The sequence below is a fragment of the Eschrichtius robustus genome, chromosome 12 (assembly GCF_028021215.1).
Source record: "Eschrichtius robustus isolate mEscRob2 chromosome 12, mEscRob2.pri, whole genome shotgun sequence".
Lineage (NCBI taxonomy): Eukaryota > Metazoa > Chordata > Mammalia > Artiodactyla > Eschrichtiidae > Eschrichtius > Eschrichtius robustus.
In genome coordinates, this window is record NC_090835.1 from 65051664 (window position 1) to 65076831 (window position 25168).

General features: G+C 36.1%; 1 protein-coding gene across 3 annotated transcripts in view; it reads left to right on the top strand.

Moving 5' to 3' along the window:
• COL21A1 (collagen type XXI alpha 1 chain) overlaps window positions 1-21187 on the top strand; it is a 176049-nt gene extending 154862 nt beyond the window's left edge. For all 3 annotated transcript variants that reach the window (XM_068558595.1, XM_068558593.1, XM_068558594.1), the window contains 13 exons: window positions 953-997; window positions 3150-3203; window positions 4815-4868; window positions 7756-7809; window positions 9434-9505; window positions 11186-11221; window positions 13983-14027; window positions 16257-16289; window positions 16871-17017; window positions 17107-17161; window positions 17669-17869; window positions 18679-18756; window positions 20085-21187. In XM_068558595.1, coding sequence (XP_068414696.1) covers window positions 953-997; window positions 3150-3203; window positions 4815-4868; window positions 7756-7809; window positions 9434-9505; window positions 11186-11221; window positions 13983-14027; window positions 16257-16289; window positions 16871-17017; window positions 17107-17161; window positions 17669-17869; window positions 18679-18756; window positions 20085-20272 — 1062 coding nt within the window. In that variant the 3' untranslated portion in view covers window positions 20273-21187. The remainder of the gene's footprint in view (window positions 1-952; window positions 998-3149; window positions 3204-4814; window positions 4869-7755; window positions 7810-9433; window positions 9506-11185; window positions 11222-13982; window positions 14028-16256; window positions 16290-16870; window positions 17018-17106; window positions 17162-17668; window positions 17870-18678; window positions 18757-20084) is intronic.
• The last annotated feature ends 3981 nt before the right edge of the window (window positions 21188-25168 follow it).

Here is a 25168-nt window from a genome sequence, read left to right on the forward strand (position 1 = left end):
ATGCAGAGGGCTTTCAAAGAAATACTGGTGGTGCCCAATTTCTCTGTCCTTTGAATTCCCTTTTCTGCCAAAGTCAATACATATATATATATATATAAACAAATGTTATTCATTATTTCAATTGAAGTATCATCAAGAAAGGAGCTAAGAAAAATGAATAAGAAATAAAAATTAATTAGTACCATCACTGTTTGTTTGGGGTGATAAATGATCATTTTGGAAAATGCAGTGAATGACAATAGAACTGCTTTCCCATTATTAAATATGCTCACGTTATTCTCAAATTCAGACAATTAGCATTAATTTTCTCTGAATCTTGCTAGAGAACTCATACATTTGGGCTCAGCCCTGTGAAAGAGTTCTCTATTTCTTTCTTTCTGTCTCTCTACAAACTGGTCTGCGTATGCTTCACGATTTTATCAGCAAGGGAATCATTAGGAGAAAGATTGCCATATCTTATACAAGGAGTTAGGTTCCTGGGTGTTTCAAGGCTCAATTTGGAGGAAATTATTTAGTTTCATTAGTTTTCAGTTATGGTTGTGAGACTATGAGGGCCTTTGGAACTGTTGTACTGAATCTGAACTCCTATGATTTGACAGTCTTTTTGCATTAATCATTATAAGTAACATAAGAAAGTGTTCAAAAGAAATATCCTTCTTATTTTATCACTTATGTTGGTCTGAAAGAAGAGCCAAGATTAATATCTTCATAGCTTCTTTTTTTAAAGCCTGTATTTAAAACTTTAAATATCAGTAGATGTTCATACAATATTAAATCTCATAAAATTTTTCTTTTCCAAAATTTGGTTAATATAAGTAGTGGTTTCATGTAGTCAAGAGATATGTTTGATGATTTGCATTATTTACAAGTTAAAACTCCAATTATGGCCTATTCTTCTTTAATGATACAGTCTAAATTTTTTAAATTAAAAATCTACTTTATTTCTTTTTAGGGAATCCCAGGATTTCCTGGAAACCAAGGATTAATGGGACAAAAAGTAAGTACTAATGAAAGTTGAAAGATTTGGGCCTGGAATCTGATTATGAAAAGGGCAAAGTGGTGATGTCTCTTCACATAGAATACATTTTACCACATTCATGGCAACAGTTAATGGTTCAAACATGATATAATTTCAGAAGCTATTATTTTGACCTTACAATTAGTTTTTGTTGTTGTTTTATACAGATAGTATAAATTTGGATTTACATACATGCTTTCTATTTTACTTAGTTACTTTCTATCTTGTGCTCTTAAACCATACTTTTGGGATAATTGTACTACTTCCTGAACTGTATTTTTAGAAATTCTTTTAGTACAAATACTTTGGTTATAAACTTTCAGTTTTTATTCAACTACCAATATGTTTATTTTACTCTTGTTTTTGAGAGAGGATTTTGTAGAGTATACAGTTCAAGATTGATGATTATTTCCTCTTAATACACTGAAATTTTTCTACTGTCATCTCCTGGCTTCCATGGTTAACTATGAAAAATCTGCTCCTGTTCTAATCATCATTCTTTTGTAAGTGATCTGTCCCTTCTTTGGGGATTCTTTTAAGGTATTTTATTTGTTTTTAGTGTTCTTAAAACTCACTGCGATGTATCTAGATATGGATTTCTCTTTATTCATCCGGGTGGGAATTTAGTTTGCTTCATGGCTCTGTAGAATTATTTCCATTATCTCTGGAAGACATGAGCTGTTAATCTCCATGCTACTTCTCTTCATCCTCTGCTCTTCCCTCTTTCTGGAATTCTAGTTAGATATATTTTATTCCTTCTAATTTTGTCCTCTACATCTCTAAATTGCTTACTTCCATATCCTTGATTCTTAAATTCTGGTTAAATTGTTTGGATATATTTTCCAGTCTATTTATTCTCCCTTTACTATGTCTAATCTGCTGTTTAAACCATCAACTGATTTTTAAAAAAATCTAAATGATCATATATTTCATTTCTAGAATTTCAAATTTTGATAACATCTTTTTATTCTTTTTTAATGGAAGTATAGTTGATTTACACCATTGTGTTAGTTTCAAGGGACAGCAAAGTGATTCAGTTATATATATATATATATATATGTATATATATATATATACATACACCCCTGTGCTATAACATCTTTTTATTCTTGATAGTCTAGTCTCTTGTTCTATCTTCAGTCCTAGTAATCATTCATGATTCCATTTTTTCATTTGTAAAGATTTCACATATAGTTCTAAATTCTCTTTCTAGCCATTCTGACAGCTGCGGTTCATTGTTATTCCTCTTGATTCTCAGTCTTGTGGTTTTCTGCCTCTCCTATCTTAATTGTTGATGCTGAGCTCATTGCTTCATCCTAGTTAGTGGGCGTCCTGTCAGCCTAACTGGGGCATGGAGAGCCTCCTGCTGGTAGCCACGGGTACCATTTCAGTGCCCTTTGAGTGTCCTGAGCCATTGTAGGTACTAAAGATTCCTGCCCTCTCCCCATGGCTGGCCCAGTGTTCAGTTTCCTAAAAGCTGAGCATGTCCCCTCAGACACCTCCAGCCCTCTTGTTTCCTGCAGCTCAACTTCTAGCGAGGTTTCTGCACACTTCCAAATCCTCATAATCACAATCATAACCGATCATATATTTTATTAAAGTGAGGGATCTTTGAAGACTTCCCCTGCTTCTCAAAGAGGATGTTCTTTCCAGGGTTTTTGTTCTGGAACCAGAAAATTCCTTGGAGCATCAGGTTAGCCACAATCCCAAAATTTGAAGTCTAAATGCTATTAAACTGTGTCCTAATTTTTCTTAATCTGTACTTACTATCATAGCTCTTAAATGATGGTAAATAAGAAATTTTTTCACTTGATTTTTTTCCCTCTGTTGTCTCACCTCACCAACTGTGTGTGAACTGCTAGGTCTTCCTTTGAAAGAATAACAATGCTGCTCCTGATTTCCTAATGAAAATATTTTCCTTAGTAATTCCACAGACCCTAGGCCTACGTCTTTAAGGTGTTAGATTCCTGATGTTTTACCTTGCATTGCTTCGTCTTACAGTAGAGGAAGGAAAGGCAGACACATTGGGCTGATTGATATTGAGTTTTCATTTCATAATGCTTTGGTAGGAAATTTCTAAAGATGAATTGATACTCTGCAATTTTAAACTTGATCTGTATTTGATTTTTAGGGAGAAATTGGGCCTCCAGGACCACTAGGAAAAAAAGGAGCTCCGGGGATACCTGTATGTTAATGTCATTATTATTACTGGGGTGTTTGAAATATTGTCATTATGTACCAGGAGTTCTTATTCTGAATTTCACAAAACTGGTGGGAGGATTCAGCAATGAGATTTTTGGAATCCACAAATTCCATGCATTTGTATGAAAAAGATTATGTCCATTTTTCCAGAGGAGTCTAGATTTCTTCAGATTCTCAAAAAGTTGGCTACTCAAGTAAGGATTAAGAATCCTTACTGTAGATAAATCAGAAAACAAATATCCTAGCTAAAAACAAATACTGAGTACCATGAGAAGATCTAAAACTCAATAAATATTCTTTGTTATTTTTTAGAAAGTTTACAAATTTATTACGCTAATGAGGGAGAACATATTCAGAACAGGTAGTATAGGAAGATCCTAAATTAGTGAACAAGTAATTTTGGAAGTTCTGGGAGTAAAGGGACATATGAGTATGACATTAGAAATTATGATAATCCTATGGTGTATAGGACTCCATAAAATATTTCTAAAAGTAAATTGTTAGAAGCGATGTGTATTTTAATCTATGAATCAAATTGCCTGTAATAGCTTTTTTTAAGTAAAAAAAATGGACAGTTTATGACTTTTCATTTAATTATGTAAGTTAAAAAAGCAGATATTTTACCCAGTGCAAAGATTTGATAAAATCTTGGTGAAAGATTTGAATGGAATATTCTTCCTCTACCTCCGTCATCAAGACCAAATTATTTTTTCATTGAAATATTAAATGAAACTTGATTATTTACCAGTATTTAAGTTAGCCTCCAGAAAATGAAGGCATTGACTAGAACTTCATTGAACTTCAAGAATATCTATATTTAATATTTCTAATATTTCAAACACTATGCTATGACTAGTATATTTTACATTTTATAGTTGTAATAAATCCTGAATTGATAGCAAACCATAGTAGTGATGACATGCTGTTTTCAATGTGACTATACTGAGATTCTGTTTTCTGATAATACTAATTGAATATTTTTTCGCTCATCACATTTCCTTTGCTGTGATTAAGAGAAAGCAAATGTTTTTTATATATGTAATAGTATTTAAATGGAATCTAAATTAAATTAGTTCCTTGTTGCTAGAGTAGTTATCAGTGTCTTATTTTGAATCATATGGTTACTAAAAATATGGCCATTTGTAACTTGAATAGACATTCTTACATTCAGAGAAATTATTAGATTTTAATTCTTTAAAATCATTATTCAAGAAAATAGGAAATGTAAGTAAAATTGACCAAAATAACATCTATGAAGAAATCTAATTCTTGGCCATCATGAGAACGGAAGAAAGTAGAGTGTAGAAACAAGAAACTTTTCTTTACATTTGTCTCTTACTAGCTCTCCAATCATTTTTGCTATTTGTAAGTGATTTAAGCAACCAAGTTACAAGGGCTTTGCTAGCCTTCATGTTATCTTGCATAGTTTGATTCTTTATTATCCTTTATTTGGATGTGTGTAGGGACGTTTCCCATATCTTGCATTATATTTTAGTGGATTGATTATTATGGTAATGTATAACTTGAAAACTGATTGAATATTTTAAAAATATTATTCTCTAAATTGCTCTTGCAATTTCCACTTAAAATGTAGGGTTTGATGGGAAGCGACGGCTCACCAGGTCAGCCTGGAGCCCCAGGATCTAAGGTAAAGAAAATTAACAAGATTGAGGGCTTTGTGCAAAATGACCATTTAGGTACTTCAGTCAAAGTTTTAACTACATTGATTTTATTTTGAATGTGGTTTGAATTCTATGAACAAGCACTTGTAGGAATGAAGTCTTAGGCAAAAACTAAGCATATAAAACACGCTAACGTAAAGCAGGCCTGGTTTAAGCTGGAAAAGGTCCACGATCCTGCATGACTCAGCCCTCTTCCCTTACTGGCAGCTCAGGGGACTGAGGAATACCCAGAGCTCTATGGGGCTCTGTACCCAGCCCACCATCTAGAGCATCTGTAGTGACCACTGAGGGTAACTTTACCAACTTCCAAGTCCTTTTCTTGGTTTTTTATTTAGTGGAATGTGTGTGGAATTTTTATTTGTAAATGCCTTGTAGTGAGTTTTATCCTCCCTCAGGACTGTGGATAAGATGGCACATTATCTTAACTTTCACATTTAAAAAGTAAGGCACGCTTGACAATATATTTAGGTGTCAGGTGAGGTTATTCTTAAGGTAGAACTGGAACTCTGAGTGCCATGATTTGACCGTTTTCTAGGTGTACAGAGTCATGTGTAAGAGAATTTCTTTTTATTAGAGGATCAGATTTTTATTAGAGGATCAGACCGGGTACCTTCTGGCTCAACTCAAGAAACTATTCTCGACTACTTAATAAGTAGATTCTAGGATAGCCTTCCAAAAGGAAGTGATGGAATTGCTGTTTTGGAAGCATTCAACCTTTAACTAGACTAGGGAAATAGATCCTGGCATACAAAATCAGTAGATGGCCTAATCTACTCTACTTTTAATTCTAAAGTACCTAGAGAAAGAGATAGGATAAAATGTCGTGGGGATCCCAGTGATTAGGGGAAAGTAGCTGCCCTCTCACCAGAGGTGGACCCTGTGGGTGCTTGGAACACTGTGAGTCCTAGCAGTAGTAAGTGTACACTTGCCAAGTGGAGGTTCTCCATCATGTTGCAAGGTCATGTTGTAAGAAAAAATAGAGTAGTTGTATATTCCTTAAATAACTGGGGTACAATGGACTCTCCTATGATGTTCTGGATGCTCTAATTCTTAAGAATGCAGCCTAATATTTTGTCAGCATTTTTAATTAGCCACTTAGCATTGTTGGCTCACACTGAGCTGGAGGTCAACTAAACCTGCTAGATTTTCCATAAAAGACATTAGAACAATGTATTTGTGGCATCCACCACTTGGGTAGGTCTGCTGTTGTGGCTGGGGAGTCAAGTGGCTGGGGAGTCAAGTGGCTGATTCTGACATCACAGTTTGTTTTTACATAAATTACTATAAAGTTTGATTTCCCTCATCTTGTCCTTCTACGATTATTTTGTTAAAAATAGATTCAAGATGTTAAAATTATACCTCTTAAATGTAATCTTTTCAGTGAAACATTTCAACTTGTTTTCATGCAGTATATTACCTCAGGTCTTAGAAAGTTTTTCTGCCAAGGGCCAGATAGGACATGTTTTAGTCTTTGAGGGCCATATAATTTCTGTTGCAGCCACTCAACTCTGCTATTGGAATGTAAAAGCAGCCATGGCATGGATGTGCCCGTGTTTCATACAAGTTTATTTACAAAAGGAGGCATTGGGCTGACTTAGCCCACAGGCCATAGTTTACTTGCCTCTATGTTACCTTATCCCTCTGGTTTTGTCAACTAATGTATTTGTGAACTATGCCTTCAATATCAATTGATATAAGTTCAAGAGTAAGACAAAAAAGCTGTGTTAAGCAAGGCAGGGATGAGGCTGAAATTCTGTGGTAGATCTTTAGAAAACTTCCGATTTAGATTGTAATACCTCTTTTTAAAATAGCCATTGAACCATTTATGTCTATTGTACCCTATCATATTCCAGTTTTATAAAATATTATCTAAATGACATCAGGGTATATTAACATAATCAAGTCATGTAGCTTTTGGCAAGTCCTGTCACCTCTGAGTTTCAGCTTAGTCATTTGTAAAATTAGAAAATTTAAGGAACCATTGTTCTATGGTATAATCATGCTGTTATGTGCTAAATGCTCTAATTAAGTCCAAATAGTATGCTCACGTGGTTCTCAACGTGAGCTGAGAATGAAAGTGGTTCCCTTTACTGATCAGTGAGCCTGACCTGTCTCTGGGTGATCATCGCCCCCCACTTCTAAGTGTCACACCAACCTCTTTAATTATAGGTTTTTGCCAGACATTGATTGGGTTGTGATTTCAGGTGTCCAAGTATATTTGAAAGCCAGAACCACCACTGACAATCTCTCCTGATGATCCAGGAGGCAGGTTGTCTTTTATAACCAATCTTCTTTTCCTATCTTACATTCTTTGCTCTGACAACTTGGTCTTGCTTTCCAAATGTCTGTTAGCAAGGACTGCACTGGAATCCTGAAAAAGAATGCAAACTAAAAGTTTTCTGATTCATGCTTCTTCCAAAAGCCACTCAAAAGTGCATTTGAGGCTAATTTTCTTTTTTCAGTTGCATACTGAAAATGAGTCATACAGAGAAAGCAAAACAGAGAAAGATGAAGATTTCCAGCCTAGAGCATGCTATTAAGATACATGGGTCTGGCTTGTGCAGCACAAAGACCTAGCTAATTAGTGCCTGTTCCTAAAGATTGGAATCTCTCTTTTTACTTGGAGCTGCCAACATCAAACAGGCTGGTAGAAAGCTTTATAAATATGCGGACTCACTTCCCTGCTTAAAAGAGTTTTTCTTAATAAGTAGGCTTAACATATAGATTCTATATTTCAAACAATTGGAAAGTTGAAAATGTAAAAGTTGTTTAAAATGTATTCCCTTAAGTGTCTGTATCAGATATACGGTGACTAAATTCAAAAAAATTCAAATGGTTTTGATGCATTGACAGGGAAATAAAGGAGAACCTGGACTTCAAGGGCTGCCTGGGGCTTCTGGGCTCAAGGTAATTAATTTATTTTGAAGCATTTGGAAATTTTTTCAAAGAAGTATGAGTTCCTCTCATTATTTGATGAGATTAACATTTGTATCCCTTAAGAAAAGATAGATGAAATGAAGAATTACCTTTTATCATAAAATTAGGGTACCTGAAAGCCAGTGGTGAATGTGGGCCAATTTCATTTCTGTTTTTTGGATATTTTACCATAGTTTGGGTAATAAAGGCATGAAATATGCTTTAGTTTGGTTTTTCTAGAATTGGTAAAATTTGGATGCTAGTATGAACATCTTCTCTGGTCCAGAGAATATCACCCTCTTATGTGGCTGGATAAGTGTGTGTCTCCCCTGGTGGTGCCGTTTCTTTGTTTGCTGATGGATGGGACTTTATTTTCAGTCTGGGAGTCACAGTTGCCTTTACCAGTTTCCTCTAAACCAAATAGTTGATGTTTATTTCAATCAGATTTTCAATTCTCTTCTAGCCTTTAAAAATCTAGAGTAATATTCAACAGCTCACAGTGAGCAAAGAGAACAGAACTTAGTTTCCACAGAAGAGAGTTGTTTTTAGTTAATGTGACAGAGTTTGGGACTAATGGTAAAACAAATAAAGCAAAACAAATACTCCATGAAGCATATACAGGAGCATGTCTTATCTCTTACAATTTTAACCTAAATATTGTTGATACATCATCATTATATACTTTCACACTGTAAGTCTTTCTTATTTAAGACTTTTTTAAAAAAGGAAATAATCTCTATGACATGATAGGGAGTAGAAAAATTGAGTTAAGATAACTTATGGACTATTCCTTGTTCTGAAAACAGCTCAAGAATTTATGTCTAAGAAAATAATATTCCACATACATAAAGTAAAAATCATAAACTTGCATATCTAACTACAAGGGTGTTCACCCCAATATTGTTTATAAAAATAAAAACTGTGAAAGTGAATGTTTAACAATAGAAATTTTATTAAATATGGTAAATCAATATAGTTGAATACTATTCTGTAATTTAAAATTTTAAAAAACATATAATGGCATATAAAGAACTCACAATATTAATATATTTTGAAGTAAACGATAAAAAATTATGCATACACAGCACATTTTAGTATCTAAGCTGTGTATGTGTTTGTGAGAGGTAGAGGGAAAAATCTATAACCAAATAAAAATAGTGGGTAATGAGATTTTTAATAATTTTATTACTTCTCTTTACTTACCAGTTTTGTAACAATAAAATAAGTTTTTTTAAAGGAGGATTATGAGAAAAAGCAATTTCAAGGAGGACGGGAAAGTATTAGTAAATACAAAGAGAGATACGTGTGTTTATTATTTTCACTGCTTTATTATTTATTGTTGACATTATAAATATAATAAAAATACCAAATGTTTATAAAATTTAAAAATATGATATGATCTCAGAATTTCTTAACTAGCAAAGATAGAAAAAAATGTAAGAAGTTTTATTGGGACTTCAGTGAACTTTACTATTCTTTACTATTTCTATAGTAATAACTCTAACAAAATTTTTAACTATCAGTTTTAAATTTGAGATGTATATAGAGATAAAAACAGTGGAGTTTTTCACAAGCAGTAAGCCTGTGATCTTCATGTGAATTCTGTGTTACTTAGGGAGAACCCGGAGCAGTGGGTCCGCCAGGAGAACCAGGATACCTGGGTTTACCTGGAATTCAAGGGAAAAAGGTATGATATTTAGGACATATAATTCAATGTTAATCAGCTATTACCATGTAAGTTTTCTTTTTGTGCACATAGCATAGAAGGGCCAATTATGCATTCAATGATGAGCTGACCTATGTATTTGGTGTACATATAATGTGTTCGACCTCATGCTAAGAGCTGTGGCACCTTTCATGTCCCCGCATAGGTATTGTCTCCTAGATGAGGACCTTCGAAGAGACAGATCAAAACATATAAACGTACAATTAAATAATATCTTGTAAATTCAGATTGTTCTGTGGTCAATCCAGATGTGTCAAGAACTTTTTAGGGAAAGTATTCCATGAGAGGCACTCTTACCAAAATATGAATATCACTCTTACCAAAACTGGGGCAAAAGTCTGAAACAATAAAAATTACAGCCAGAATGCTTGACCATGGCGTTCCTATCTGTGAAACAATTATATTACATAATAGTTCACTTAAAATTAATTTAAGGAGTTTAACATACAAAGCATATATATTCATATAAAATGTTTTGGTGAGATAAAACAGCATCATTTTGGGTTCTCTCTCTCCTGTTAAGTAAAGGAACTCTGAGCTGTATCTGTACAAATATTATTGTTGGCTTGAAGGCTTTGAGCAAGAACTGACTGCCCACCTGTCAGAGAAGTCCATGCCCCTGCAGGTATATACAGTTCAGGTTAAAAGTGGATGTGTTTGCTTTTGTTCTGCAAAGGATACAAACTGTTATGTCTCCATCTTTGTATCCCTTGCTCTTTCAGTTTTTCTACCATTTCATTTTTTCTATCCCTCATGTATTATCTGCTTAGCCCCTAGATTACTGTACCTAGTGTGATCCCTTTTGCTCTGATGAGTGGCAGGCAGTACTTGCTGACACAGGAATGACCCTCACAGTAGCAATTAAGTGTTAGACCATCAGTGAATATTAAGTAAATCTACTGTGAATATGTTTGGATTTAGAGAATTTCCTTGTTCAGAAACCTGCCAGTTAAAAGAAAATCTGTATTTTATTCGCCGTAAACACAAAACTCTACTCTTTGTGTTTGGATAGCATGGTAGAAAGGAAATTTGGAAAGAGCGTCCAAGTTCAACCTCGGGCAAATGCTTACCTTTCCTGATCTGTGGGTACATTATAAGAACAAAGACACTGAACTAGTTGGTTTCAAACATCTCTTCTAGCTGAGAAATTCCAGGAAACAATATTATGGAATATGAATTTCCCCCCAAAAGTTAATTTTTGAAGCATATGTTTTCTAAAATATTATTTCAACATTGTTTTATTTCTTCATTTTTTCCTATAAATTTGTGGCCATTATTAGCTTAATAGTAGAAGACTTTTCAGTTTGATTTCATAAAACAAGATTTGTCAAAATAAGTCCTCTGTTTAACTTCAGATTGTGATCAATATAGAAAAGTTTTCTTCTTCCTTATAAAATAGAAATTGTAGTAAATTTTCTTTTGAATGTAAGAGCACAAGAAAGTATTCATATAGAACATCATCTTGACATAATGTGTTTTTACTCTCTTCTCAAATATCATGTTGGAGTCAACTTCTGTTTATAAGGCACTTGTCAAATTTGCATGAGACCATATATTTTTCTTGGCTGAAGAACAGCATGTGTATTTGAAAGGATACAGAATATATGACAGTATGATACATATTAAATGGCCTTTTTGCAGGGGGACAAAGGGAATCAAGGCGAAAAGGGCATTCAGGTATGTTACTGGCTTTTTTTTTTTTTTTTTTTTTTGGCTTGGCAAAAAACTCAGGGCTTCATTCTTTTTAATTTTTCCATGGCTTTTCCAGCTCCTTACTGTTTTACCATCAATATCTGTTAAATCCCAGCTTTCTCATTTTACTAAAGTTCTCAAAACACATCAAATCTAACTTTAACATTCTTCACTACATCACTATTGTAGGAAACTTGGGAACCAAGCGATTCAACAAAATAATATACGGATTTTATCACATGCTTGTAATATCTATTTATTTATATATTTTACGGTGTGTTGGTTTCCACAAATGATTTGACATGGCTTATGATAAATAAATTTGATAAGAAACTGTTAACACCATATATAAAACATATTCAAACTAATAAACAGAAGGAGAATTATACCAGAAAATTAGATCAGGCTGAGGAAATCTAGGGTGATTTAGAAGGACATTTGGTTTTGGGTGTCTTAGCAACAAAGGCAAAGGGGAGAAGCATGCTACAGCTTTGGGAGATGAGGACAGTTTCACCTCAGTCCGAGTGGCCCTCAGACGGTTTTTTCATTAACTGAACCCTGACCCATGAGTAGGACACCACTGGCTGAATCAGTGACACAAGGAGCAGGAATAAACTATATCTGTTGGTCTTTCAGTCTTTTAAGTTCTAGAAATGTAAGACTTTTCCGACCATCAATTACAAATCAAGTGTCCCGACAGTACTTTAATGATGTTTGTAAGATTACAAAGCTCAGCTATAGGGGCTTCCCTGATGGTTCAGTGGTTAAGAATCTGTGCTCCCAATGCAGGGAGCACAGGTTTCATCCCTGGTCGGGAACTAAGATCCCCACATGCTGTGCGGTGTGGCCAAAAAAAAAAAAAAGTTCAGCTATAGTGGCTGAGTCTTGCTACGTAAAACACTTTGCAAAATTCGCAGAACTTTGAAAGCTCTAGAATATCTGGTGGCATAAAAGGAAATTTCAAATTTAGGTAATAATAGCATCAAAATCTGCTAAGGTCACAGTCTGAACACTGTTTCAGACAATGAAACTTGAACTAGGCCCCTTGCCCCCATCCCACTGTCCTGGCCATTTCTTGTCATGGGTCCTGGGTGACTGTAATATCCTTCTAACTGGTCTCCTTGAGTCCAGACCACCCCTTCCCCCCACACTTTTACCAGCATCAATAACTAAGTTACACAACTGCTTAGAAGTCCTTCAGTGGTGCTCCACACACATTTCAAGATAAACTCCGGCCCATAAAGTGCCTCCTTGTTGGACTGAATCTTCTTCTTTAGTCTTATCTCTTTGCCAGTCTACCCACTATTATCCACTCCTGCCCTGCTGCTTTAGCAGGAAGAAATTACACACCTCTGTCCTGTGTCTGCTCTCCCTGCCACACCCTCCTGTCTTCTCCAGTTGGGTACCACTTACACATCCCTGAGGGCTGCACTCAAGGTGCAGTCATTTTTCCTACCATCTTTATCAGATGCCCCACCGTATGTCCCAGTAGTATCCGTTCCAGATATATAATTATACACTGCATCCTTATCAGACAGTATTTTCATCATTCTTTTTAAAAATAGAATTCCAATAGAATTTAGCTGTATATATTTTTATTGATATAATTAACATATAACATTGTATAAGTTTAAGGTATACAGGGCACAATGTTAATATATAATAATGTATAAGTTTAAGGTGTAAAAGGTGTAAGTTTAAGGTGTACAAGGTGTAAGTTTAAGGTGTACGAGTTTAAGGTGTACAAGTTTAAGGTGATATAATTAACATATACCATTGTATAAGTTTAAGGTGTACAAGGTGCAATTTATATATTGCAATATGATTACTACTGTACGGTTAGATAACACCTTTATCATGTCACGTTAGTTTGTTTTTGTGTTGAGAACAGTTAAGATTTAGTATCTTAGCCACTTTGAAGTTTAGAATTTAACTGCTTATTAAAGAGATTAATTGCTTAGCTTTTGCACCACACAGTAAGCAACTTGAAGGCAACATGGGGACACTGCAACAGTGTCCCTACAGCAAATAGGGCCCCTGGGAATTCATTGATGTAAGTAAGTAAATGAAAAAACCTCTATGCAGGAGTGATTTACAATTTCAGTCACTAGATTTTTAATTGATTGTATATCTAGGTGTATGTTTTGCTAGAAACTGCTAATTATCCTGTTCAACATAGGGATGAAATAGTACAGTTTCAGGGTCTGGCCCAATGTCTCATACAAGGAGGATGTCCCAAAATATTAATTGAATGGACAAATGTGTTTATATCTTTATTAATTTTTTCTCTATTTGTCCTAATTTAAAGATCTTCATTCAAAATGTATTTTACAGTATATTTTTAATTTAAAAATGTCCTTCAAGTGATCTTCTTGCCCTCACATGTGTATAATCAACACTGAACATAAATAATGTCATTGAAATTAAGAAAATGACCACAGCCACTGGATTTTTAAATGATTTTCATGCTGTGAACATGGACTCAGCAGAACATCCTCAACTGTCTAACATTATTTACATGTTCCCCAAAGTCAGTAGTTTGTTCCTTGTCTTTATCCATTTTAACTGTAAGGTTAGGTTGACGTTCCTCTTACTTCTTTTTCTCTTCTCTTACATCATTTTACATATTTGCATCACTGCTCTTGGACCTTTCTTCTAGACGACAGCACAGTACATAGTTTGTGTTGTATATGTGATTGCATCATATGTGTGCAAACTAATGAATAACGTTTATTCAATTTTAAAGGGTCAAAAGGGAGAGAATGGAAGACCAGGGATTCCAGGGCCACAGGTATTTTTTTTTATGGAAAATGAAATAATGAATCACATAACGAACAATACTGAGAGAAGATTACTTGCAAATAATAATAGGTGGGGAGAAGGGGAGATGTAGCCTGCATTCTAAGTGCCCAAGGATGAGAATTCTAGTGGTGATGGTGATCACAACTTTACTCTTTTGATTTATATTTTCATTTTCCCATGATGATACTCTCAGTGGCTGTGAAACTTGATTTTCAATGCTTTTCTTCTGACCAAATAAATGACTAAAGGTAGACAGTTCCACCCCTTTCTTGGAGTAGTATTGGCCCAAGGCAGCCATACATGGCAGCATCTCTGTACCTACTGTTGAGTTTTGATTTTCTTCTTGAAATGTGAGTAGTTGAGGCCATACATAGTGAAGGAATGTCCTTGTTTCCCTCTAGTTTGTTCAAAGATATAATTTACTACACTAGAGATGAATTAAAATGCCATCTTAAGGAACGGTGTTGTGCAATAGATACATAATAAGATTGCCTTGCTTCTTCCTTGACTAAACTCTCCTCATGAAGCCATGTTTCAGTGAGATTGCCAATGGCATGTAGGTTCAGTCAGAGCCAAATTGGACAAATAAAAGCATCCAACTGATTAGGGAGTGTGGGTGGGAGAAAGATTCAGTGATTACACTGACTCTGGAGGTAGGGGGATAAAACTGTGAGGTGATGTCTCCAAGGACAGGGGTCTCTGGGTCCCTCACTTGGAGGAATGGGGGAGACCATTGGTGGCGGGGGGGAGTCTTTGAAAGCACATGGCCCCAAGGTTGTCTAAGATGGAGGGTGAGTGTTACATGTCAAGAAGTTGAGAACTTAGCAGTGAACTTCAGAGCAAGAGTCACTGAAAGGAGAAATGGACAGAGTTTGCCTGTGCACAGTTATGTGCAATACAAAAGGTCTTCATTTTCCTGTCCCTTCACTCCACTCACACCACTGGATGACAACCAGCTCTGTCCCTATTCCCCTCTGACCTGCTCTGTTTCCCTGAGTTAATCACACAGCATCTTTAAACAGCTCTACTCGTAGGAGGACCCTCACCCCTTCATCCATCACCCTCCGCAACCTAGGCCTTTTACCCCAAATTGTTATTCACAGTAACTCTCTGATAGAAGGAGATTTTCTTTGGATTTTGAGTTCACAACTTGGCTAGCTCACTGGTTGACAGATGACACTCTCTGCAAGTTTCCCCTAACTTGTTTTTTTTAATCTCACTTCTCAAGGAAAAGAGGAAGTCTGCTCCCCCAAGGCAGGATTTGGGTTCCCTAGAAAGCTTCTGTCCTGGGTGTATTGGAAGCTGCGTTTTCCACCACCAGGAACTGAGTCTACAGGGAGAATGGCGGGGGGCGGGGTGGGGGAGAGCAGGACAGCCATTGCCTCTCAGCAGCTGAATAGTTGTCCCAATCTCTCAAAGTAAACAAAGTCGTAGTTAGCTGTCATCCTACCAAGGGCTGCACGTGTGTGATTTTTCTGGCGTTCACGTTGTGAATGGGGTCCAAGCGAATGTTTCCCTCATGAAATCATCTTAGTGGATTCTCCGATGACAGCTGTTTTCAGTTTTAGCTCTCATTTGGTTCTAGTCCAGAGAGCTTACTATTTTATCTTTCCTCTTACTCTGGCTCCATTTGTAATATTCTGTCTGGTAGAAACCCCTGCATTTCTTCAGAAACTTCCATATTTAAAGAATGGCCTTACAGAGAGTGTTTTACTTGCTGATCGATTTTTTTTTTTTATACATCTTTATTGGAGTATAATTGCTTTACAATGGTGTGTTAGTTTCTGCTTTATAACAAAGTGAATCAGCTATACATATACATATATCTCTATATCTCCTCCCTCTTGTTTCCCCCTCCCACCCTCCCTATCCCACCCCTCTAGGTGGTCACAAAGCACAGAGCTGATTTCCCTGTGCTATGCGGCTGCTTCCCACTAGCTATCTATTTTACATTTGGTAGTGTATATATGTCCATGCCACTCTCTCACTTCATCCCAGCTTACCCTTTCCCCTCCCTGTGTCCTCAAGTCCATTCTCTACATCTGCGTCTTTAGGACAGGAATAAAATAAATGTCAGGCCAATATCACCGATGAACATAGATCCAAACTGAAAACTAAAGTTTGATTAAATGTGTGGTAAAGGGTGCATGCCACATTGCTAGTACTGTAGCTTGCACATTTATTTATTTATTTATTTTTTCCCTATTAATTTTCAAAGGGAATTCAAGGCCATCATGGTACAAAAGGAGAGGTATGTTTCTTCATGTATTATGCTGTCTGTTCAGTCCTCATCGCTTGATTTTTAATACTGTATAAATCTAGCTATTGACATCACAAACAGAAAATATCTTTCATGTTCTTTAGTAGTTCCTAAATAGAGATTTTCAGAATATGTAGATTCACTGAATTAGGTATGAAATGTTACATATTTGCCAGTAATATTGATTCTTCTTCTAAATTAGGAGCTAAGTTTTTCTGCATGTTTTTCAATGAAGAATATTGTGTATTTCTACATCTGTCTCTCTAGGATTTAAACTCCTTGGGGACAGGACTGTGTCACATTCATCATTGTATCTCTGGCACTATGCATATTGCTTAATCAATATATGTACTAGGTAGTAGTTATTTTTAGGGTTGGATGGATGGATAAATGACAGTTTAATATAATATGAAATTTCCTTCCTGATCAATTACAGTGTTTCCCAACAGTTTCCTATATAACTTAGATATATGTTTGTATATTTTCATATCCATATCCTTAAGACTTTTATGATGCATTTATACCTCCTGAAATATTTAAATAGAACTTTTGAAGATTTCTTTTGTTTTTAGAGAGGTGAAAAGGGAGAGCCTGGTGCCAGAGGTGCTACTGGACCCAAAGGAGAGTCTGGAGTGGATGGTCTGATGGGGCCTACGGGTCCCCAGGGGCAACCCGGGGAAGCAGGTCCTCAGGGACCCCCAGGACTGGATGGGAAGCCCGTATGTATTCTGCTTCTTTCACAGTTTTCATATTTCTGTTGCTTTTTACTTGGTATGTCAATGTTATAACCCTTAATAATTTGATGCAGGGGAGAGAATTTTCAGAACAGTTTATTCGACAAGTTTGCACTGATGTATTAAGAGGTAAGTCTCCAACATAGAGATTTTAATAACTTTCAAATTTCAAAAGTAATACAAATTCTTTGTAGAAATTATAAAAGATATAAGTAAGATGAAGAAAATAAAGGACATTTATCAACCTCTGGTTTTTTTTTTCCAGATAAGTATTTTTATAAAGGTAAAATGTTATATGCACCCTTTGTAATCTTTTTAATAAAGCAATTTATCATTATTTTACCATTAATTAAATTTTCTTCCCTGACATAATTCTGGTAATTTTATTCATAATGTGAGGTCTATAATTTAATTTACCAGTTTCTATTAGAGGGGCACTTCCTTTTTTCCCTTACTTGAAGTAATTGCCACAATAAAAGTATTGCATAGAGCAATGGATATTTCCATAGTTAAATTTCTAGAAATGAAATTATTGGCCAAGAGATATGCATCTATAAATTTAGAAAAAATATGAGTGATATTATTAATGCTCATTCACCATTTAAACATAAAGGATGGGGTTTCTTTGCTTTTAAGCCCAGCTACCTGTCTTACTTCAAAGTGGAAGAATTCAGAGTTGTGATCACTGCCAGTCCCAGCACGGCTCCCCGGGTATTCCTGGGCCACCTGGTCCCATGGGCCCAGAAGGTCCCCGAGGATTCCCTGGTTTGCCAGGAAGAGATGGTGTTCCTGGATTAATGGGAGCTCCGGGACGCCCAGGTGCCAAAGGATTAAAAGGTACTTAGTTTGTATGTGTAAGCAAATAAACAACAGAAAAGGGTATTTTTTGTATTCACATCCTAAACTTATTTAACAGGCAAGAGTTCCTGTTTGTTTTCTTGAAGACAAAAAATTTTTCTATCCCTAAGTCTTTAAATAATTTGTCAGCTGAGTTAAAGAACAGTCATTCTATTTCATGAAAGAATATCCTAAAGTCAAGAGAGAGGTCAATGTTATGAAGCATGTGAACCTGTAAATCAGAAAATGTTGACAATGCACTTAGAAATTTTGCTTGAGTCTAATTAAGTCTTTAAATAGAACATGACAGACACCATTTCCTTTATTTTGACTTTGGTAACTTCTGTAACCATATTCAAAATTGTTTTCTATAAATTTCTATAAGAAAAATGATGCTTTGCAACCAAACTTCCTAATAACCCACAACTTACTGCTCTTTGTTTTTGAATATTTATGTGAAATGTTGGTTGATAATTCTTTCCTTTTAATTTAATATTATAGGAACAATTTAGATGTTTCATCAAAGTAATAAAAGAACAACTATGAGTAACAAAAAGAGCTAATAATTCCAAACCATTTTCCTTTCTTAATATGTAATCTTCATTAAGTTTTTCTAGACCACTGATCATTTTATAAATTTTTGCTTCAAAAATTCTGTGTCCTGTTAATAATAATAAATAGGTGGCAGGCTGATTTTTAAAGATTTATTTTTCTTTTAATGTATGTATTAACAGCTTTGAAAGAAACAATCTAGGAGGAAGTGACTTTATGGGAAAAGTAAGCTTACTCCCCTCTCTGACACTCTGCAGGCCTACCAGGACGAAATGGGGCAAAGGGGAGCCAAGGGTTTGGGTACCCTGGAGCACAAGGTCCTCCTGGTCCCCCAGGTATGAACTGATGATGCTCATAAGTGTTGCTGCACATTTTGCGTTAAGAAAATCATCATAAATCTCTGTCCAAAGATTTGAAACCAAGACTTTCGTTTCCTTTTTTGAGTGATTCACATTCAACACATTGAGTTCTAACTACTAGAAGTTTTATCCTATATTATATTCATTAGTCATTCAGGAATCTCTCTCACTTATCATTTAGACTCCTTAGAATACCACTCCTTAGAATAGTTCTCGGATGGTTCCAGTCGCCCAGGCTTACCTAGTGTATATCACTGTTTAATCTTTATGATTCTCAGGGAAGCAGAATAATGCTGAGATGGACTTGTAAGCCAGCCTCTGCTAGCTGCGTTATTTAACTTCTCCATGTGTCAGTTTCCTCATTTGTAAAATAGTGATGAGATGTCTTTTGCATCATGACATTGGTGGAAGATTAAATGAATTGATACATGTCGTGCTTTCAGAACAGTGCATGAAAAAGTTATGTTTTCAATAAATGTGTACTATCATTATTATTTTAGATGTTATTACTGCTCGAGGCTTTTGGGTGGATCAAATGATTTAATACTTAGTATGTAAAGCATTTTGAACAATACCTACAATTGTAGTTTAGTGCTGAATAAATGTTTATTAGTAGTAGTAGCAGGAAGTATTAGTGGTAGAAAGTGCCCCAGTCCACTCTGCTCCATCCCCAAACCTAAATATTTTGTTTTTGTTATTTTGGGTCATCAACTTTAAAAGACCAATATCTTGAGTTAGTTTTTCTGTTTTTGAACATGCTAATTGAACTAAGTTATGGTTCACAAATTAGTATTGTAATAACTCTGTGTATTGATTACTAGTATACTATGGTAATGACAATGTATTTCATTGTGGAAACTAAAAAATATATATATATGTATATAGTGGAAATAGTCATTTTGACTACAAATATGGCACAAAAGTGAGTTTAGTAGAGTTTTAGCTTACTGATATATTACCTATTAATTTATAATAATATTGGCAAAAGATAAGCTGAGAGGAAGAAATAGTTTGGACTATCCACAAATTGAAATATTAGAATGTTAGCTCTGTGTCTTCAGCAGCAGCATGATTGCATATTAACATAGCTTGGCCTAGTTTTACAAAAATTACTTTTGGATAGTTCTTTTCAAAATGGAAGGTGTACAGAATTAGCAAGAGGATACCTCCTTTTTTCACATTAGTGCAAATATGTAAAATTTTCAAGGGAGTCTTTTTACCAGTTTACATGTTTTGCAGATTCAGCTGTGTCAGCAACAAAACCAAACTCCTCTGTTCATATTATTGTTAATGTCTCATCCTAGGTCCAGAGGGCCCCCCTGGAATAAGCAAAGAAGGTCCTCCAGGAGACCCAGGTCTCCCCGGCAAAGACGGAGACCACGGAAAACCTGGAATCCAAGGGCAGCCAGGACCCCCGGGCATCTGTGATCCATCACTGTGTTTTAGTGTCATTGTCAGAAGAGATCCCTTTAGAAAAGGACCAAACTATTAGTGTCTGATGCCTCATTCAGCAGCCTAGGCATGGTGCTCTTCTTTTGTGGTCTTTGCATCTCAGGAAGATAACAACAATAATCCCTTGAAAAGAAACTCATGTACCTCGGTGTTTTTATTATTGTTTTTTTCCTTAAGGAAAAATATAGAAAAGGTCACATATACTGATTTTAAAGGCTCCTCAGTTCTTCAGAGCCTTTAGATTAGTAGCATTAACTAAATCTCAAGGGTTTCTTGTAAGTCCATTCATTTTAATCAAAGTCAAATATAAAAAACCACCATTGCCTGTCAGCCAGTCAATTTCAGTCACTGTGAAAAATTTCACATTCAGCCTCCATGCAGCAGAGTATTTGAGTTCAACTTCCTGTCTGTGTGAATTTCATGTTTCATAGCTCATAGCTCACACTTCTACATTAGTCCACACGTGCATCTGGACATGGGAGATGAGATCAGGGCTGATATACAGTTTGGGAACAGACCATATTGCCATATCAGCACTTACTCCAGTATATGTGCTTACCAGATAGGGGTGATGGACTGTTGGTTGTTCAGTGTTTTGAATATCACCTCTGAACATTCTGGAAAAAAAGTTTCACTGGACCTGGTCGATATGTTCAAAGGAATTGCAAGTTCAGAAATACCAAAAAGAGTTTCTTCTTCATACTTGCTTAGTAATTGGAATGTTTGTTGCATGCCTTCATTTTCCATTTCAGTTATTACATGTGTACATTCATATATGTTAACTTTTATTGTAGCAAAGCTAGTAGGAATCAATGCTCTAGTAGACAGGAAAGGTAACTCCACAAATCCTAGGATGTCTTGATATTTTTAGCAGACTTTAAAATATTATAAACAGTCTTTGTGTACTGTACTTAATGCTTTTGTAAGGAACATAATTTGAGATATTCCATCCTTTATCATGATCTAAATTTTGTTACTTTGCTTATTATTCAAAGTACAATAAAGTTTTGTACAGGCCTGAATGCAGTGTCTTTTTTTTATACTTAATTTTAACTGATTCTTGAGTATATTATCCATTTGACATGGTCATTTATTCAATGGGTATAATTTATTAAATTATTTACCCTATTTTTAAATCACTGATTCACACGAAATAAGAACTTAGAAATTGGGTTGTGTGCTACTCACCTGGATGGGTACAGCGTCTGCTTCCTGGCCCAGGAATGACTGGTAATCAGAGTTTAGCTTAACTGATGACACGTCCTTCTGTGACTTTGATGAGAACCTTGGAGGTGACTGAAGCCCATACATTCAGCAGCTGAATTAGCTTAAGCCTTGTTTTGATGTTCTGTCTCCAGCAAAGCCCCAGATATCTGTTAGACCTGACCAACCTACTCCCCCTGATAGTTACAGCATTTCCTGGTAGACCTGGTGAAGGGGCAGAATAGGAACTTCCTTCTGCCCCTTGTTCATTCGACCAGCTTTGAGCACAAGTGATGCCGAAAACTTGGTCTCTATGTACCAGTGCCAAATCGAATCTCAGAGACAGAGTTTTGGGTGAAGTAGAAAAAAATAGCTTTATTGCTTTGCCAGGCAACGGGGGACACAACAGGCTCATGCCCTGAAAAACTATGTGTCCCAACTTGGGAGGATTTAGTGAGGAGTTTTATAGCAATGATTCAAAGATGGGGTTGCTGATAAGATTAGGGTGTGTGCAGGGCCTACACTCCTTTAATCTGGCCTCTTGATGAGCTTCTCTGGTTCCTTTGATCTGGCCTCAGGGGGTCTTCTCTGGAATGAAGAATGCTGACATATCCCATTTATTGGGAGTTTTAGTTCTGTTAAGAGCTCAAAGACATTGTTATGTGTATCTCTTAAGGTGGAACTTGGACCCTGCCCCAAGGCTACACTATCATTTCTTGACTGCTCCTCCCTTGTCTCTGCATCCCCCTCCCTTCCCTGATTAGCAACTGTTTGAACCTGCCCTTTGGAACTCAGGGAAAGTCATGGAGGCTGGAGTCTATTCCCTACAAACAAGAGATGGGGAACAGAAAGGTTTCCATGCCCAGGAACCCCACAGGGTCCTGCTCTGTTTCACATGGCCATGTAATGCCTGGGACTGGGCCAGGGATACAATGGTGACATAGTCATGTGGTCTGGCCTGAGGACACTCATGTCTAATGAGGCACAGATAGGAAAACAGGTGATTGCTATACATTCTAAGAAAAGAGAAAGTGCTATAGAAATGTATAGGGTGATGCTATGGACTAAATTGTGTTCCTCCCAAATTCATATATTGAAGCCTTAACCCTCATGGGACCCTGTTTGGAGGTAGGGCTTTTAGACTCTGATTAAGGTTAAATAAGGTTGTAAGGATGGTGTACTAATCCTATATGATTGGTGGCTTTATAAAAGGAGGAAGAAGGAAATTCCTTTTTCTCCACATGCACACATATGACAAAAGACCATGTGAGCACACAGTGATAAGGTGATGATTTAAGAGCCAGGAATTATCATACTAAGTGAAGTAAGCCAGACAGAGAAAGACAAAAATGATACAAATGAACTTATTTCAGAAGAGAAATAGATTCACAGACATAGAAAACAAACTTATGGTTACCAAAGTGGAAAAGTGGGAGGAGGGATAAATTAGGAGTTTGGGAGTAACATATACACGTACGACTGTATATAAAATAGATAACAAACAAGGCCGTCCTGTATCATACAGGGAACTATATTCAATATCCTGTAATAACCTATAATGGAAAAGAATCTGAAAAAGAATAGATTCATATGCATAGCTGAATCACTTTGCTGTACACCTGAAACTAACACAACCTTGCAAATCAACTATACTTCAATTTTTTTAAATTGCATTAAAAAAAAAAAAAGAGCCAGGAAGATCACCCACCCTGATGTTGCACTTCTGGCCTCTAGAACTAAAAGCAAATCCATTTCTCTTGTGTAGGCCACCCCATGTGTGGTGTTTTGTGTGGGAGCCCAAGTCGTAAAACAGATGAGCGTGGGGAAAGCTTCCCTAAAGCAATAGTTATAAACTGAGATTTGAAAGGCCAGGAGGCATTAGCAGCCCTCCAAGTCATGTCAAGGGAATAAAAATGAGCAAAGTCTAGGGGATTAGAAATGGCCTGGAGAACTGAGAACAAAACCTAGTGAAACCGAGTAGGACTCTGTGGGGCTTCTGGGCACGGAAGCCTTTCCGTGTTCCTTGTTTCTTGTTTGTAGGGAACAGCTTCCAGCCTCCACAACCTTCCCTGAGTCCCAAAGGGCAGATTCTAGCAGTTGCTAATCAGGGAAAGGAGGGAGATGCAGAGACAAGGGAAGAGCAGCCAAGAAACCACATGAGGCCAGGTTAAAGGAACCAGAGAAGCTCATCAAGATTAGGAGATCACCTGGCCAGATTAAAGGAGTGCAGGGCCTGCACACACCCTAATCTTATCAGCAACCCCACCTTTGAATCATTGTTATAAAACTCCTCACCAAATCCTCCCAGGTTGGGACACATAGTTTTTCAGGGCATGAGCCTGTTGTGTCCCCCTTTGCCTGGCAAAGCAATAAAGCAATTCTTTTCTACTTCACCCAAAACTCTGTCTCCAAGATTCGATTAGCCACCAATGCACAGAGGAATCACTAGGGAATATAAATCGTATTTACTTTCAGTATCTGCTTTTAAAATTGGTACCTCAAGTTGAAATATTTCTGTAATTTATCATGGTATATATGTCCTAACATATTTTTGCCTTGTACAAATTCGAGACTAACTCATAAAACACTGATGTTTAAGAATGAATAGGTGAATGGTTTTGTCCTGCAAATACATTTTGACCATAATGGTGTACCAGCATCTTACATGCAAGGCCTTTTAGCGTAGTTACAAGGGCATGGCTTCCATAGTGAGGTTGCCTGTGTTCAAATTCGCACTGTTTTTTTCCAGTAGGAGCCTTCAGAAAGTGTATTTATCTTTTTGTGCCTAAGTCTCTTCATATATTAAATAAGGAATATTAATAGTACTTACCTAATAGTAAGGATTAGGATTATGAGGATTCAATGAGATAAAACAAAAAAATTAATCCATAGAATAAACTCTGATCATCTACCAGAGCCACAGAGAAAATGTGAGATTAGCAAATTTTGAGATGAAATATTTAAAAAACTTATTCAAAACATTTTATATTTGTACAACTAACACTGATAAAGTTAATTTGATTCATTGCCATTAAGAATGAAACTCTCAGTCTTAAGGGTAACAACAATTCTCAGTAAAGGCTCTCTTGACCAGGTTTTGATTCATCCTGGTCTATAACGTAAAGTGGGAACAATTTAGGGGGAAAAAAATCAACAAACCCCTGAGGTTTATAGTCTTTAGTTATTTTATCTGTATTTTATTCTATTAGCTGTATTTATATCAACTGTATTTTATCCTTGGTTCTTAGAACTATACCAGGTAATTATTTCATTTCCATCATGAAGAGATTTTCAATTGAGATGGAGCTGCAGATCATTCTTTTTATCCCCAGTAGAGGGCAGCAAAATACATATATACCCACATACACAGAAATAAGCTATGATAACTTCCTCTCATTATATTAATCATATAAACTATCACTGTGTATATTTAGCCTGAACATTTTCTCGGTTTTGTAAGCATAGTTAGATTTATATCCTTAAAACCTTAATTATTCCAAAGGAGAAAAAAATCACAAGTTTTTTATAAATTGAACACCTAAGCCAGAGTTCATGAAGCCGTTTATATTTTGATACCTTGCCTATCTGCTTTACCTTGGTATTATTTAGTTTATTGACTTAAAGTGCTCTGGCTAGGACCTTTGATTATAGCTTCAGAGTGGTAACTTTATTGTCAGGGAGCGGTTCTGAAGCTCGCTCCTGGGATTCCTCAGTTGTAGATCCGGCCCCTTAG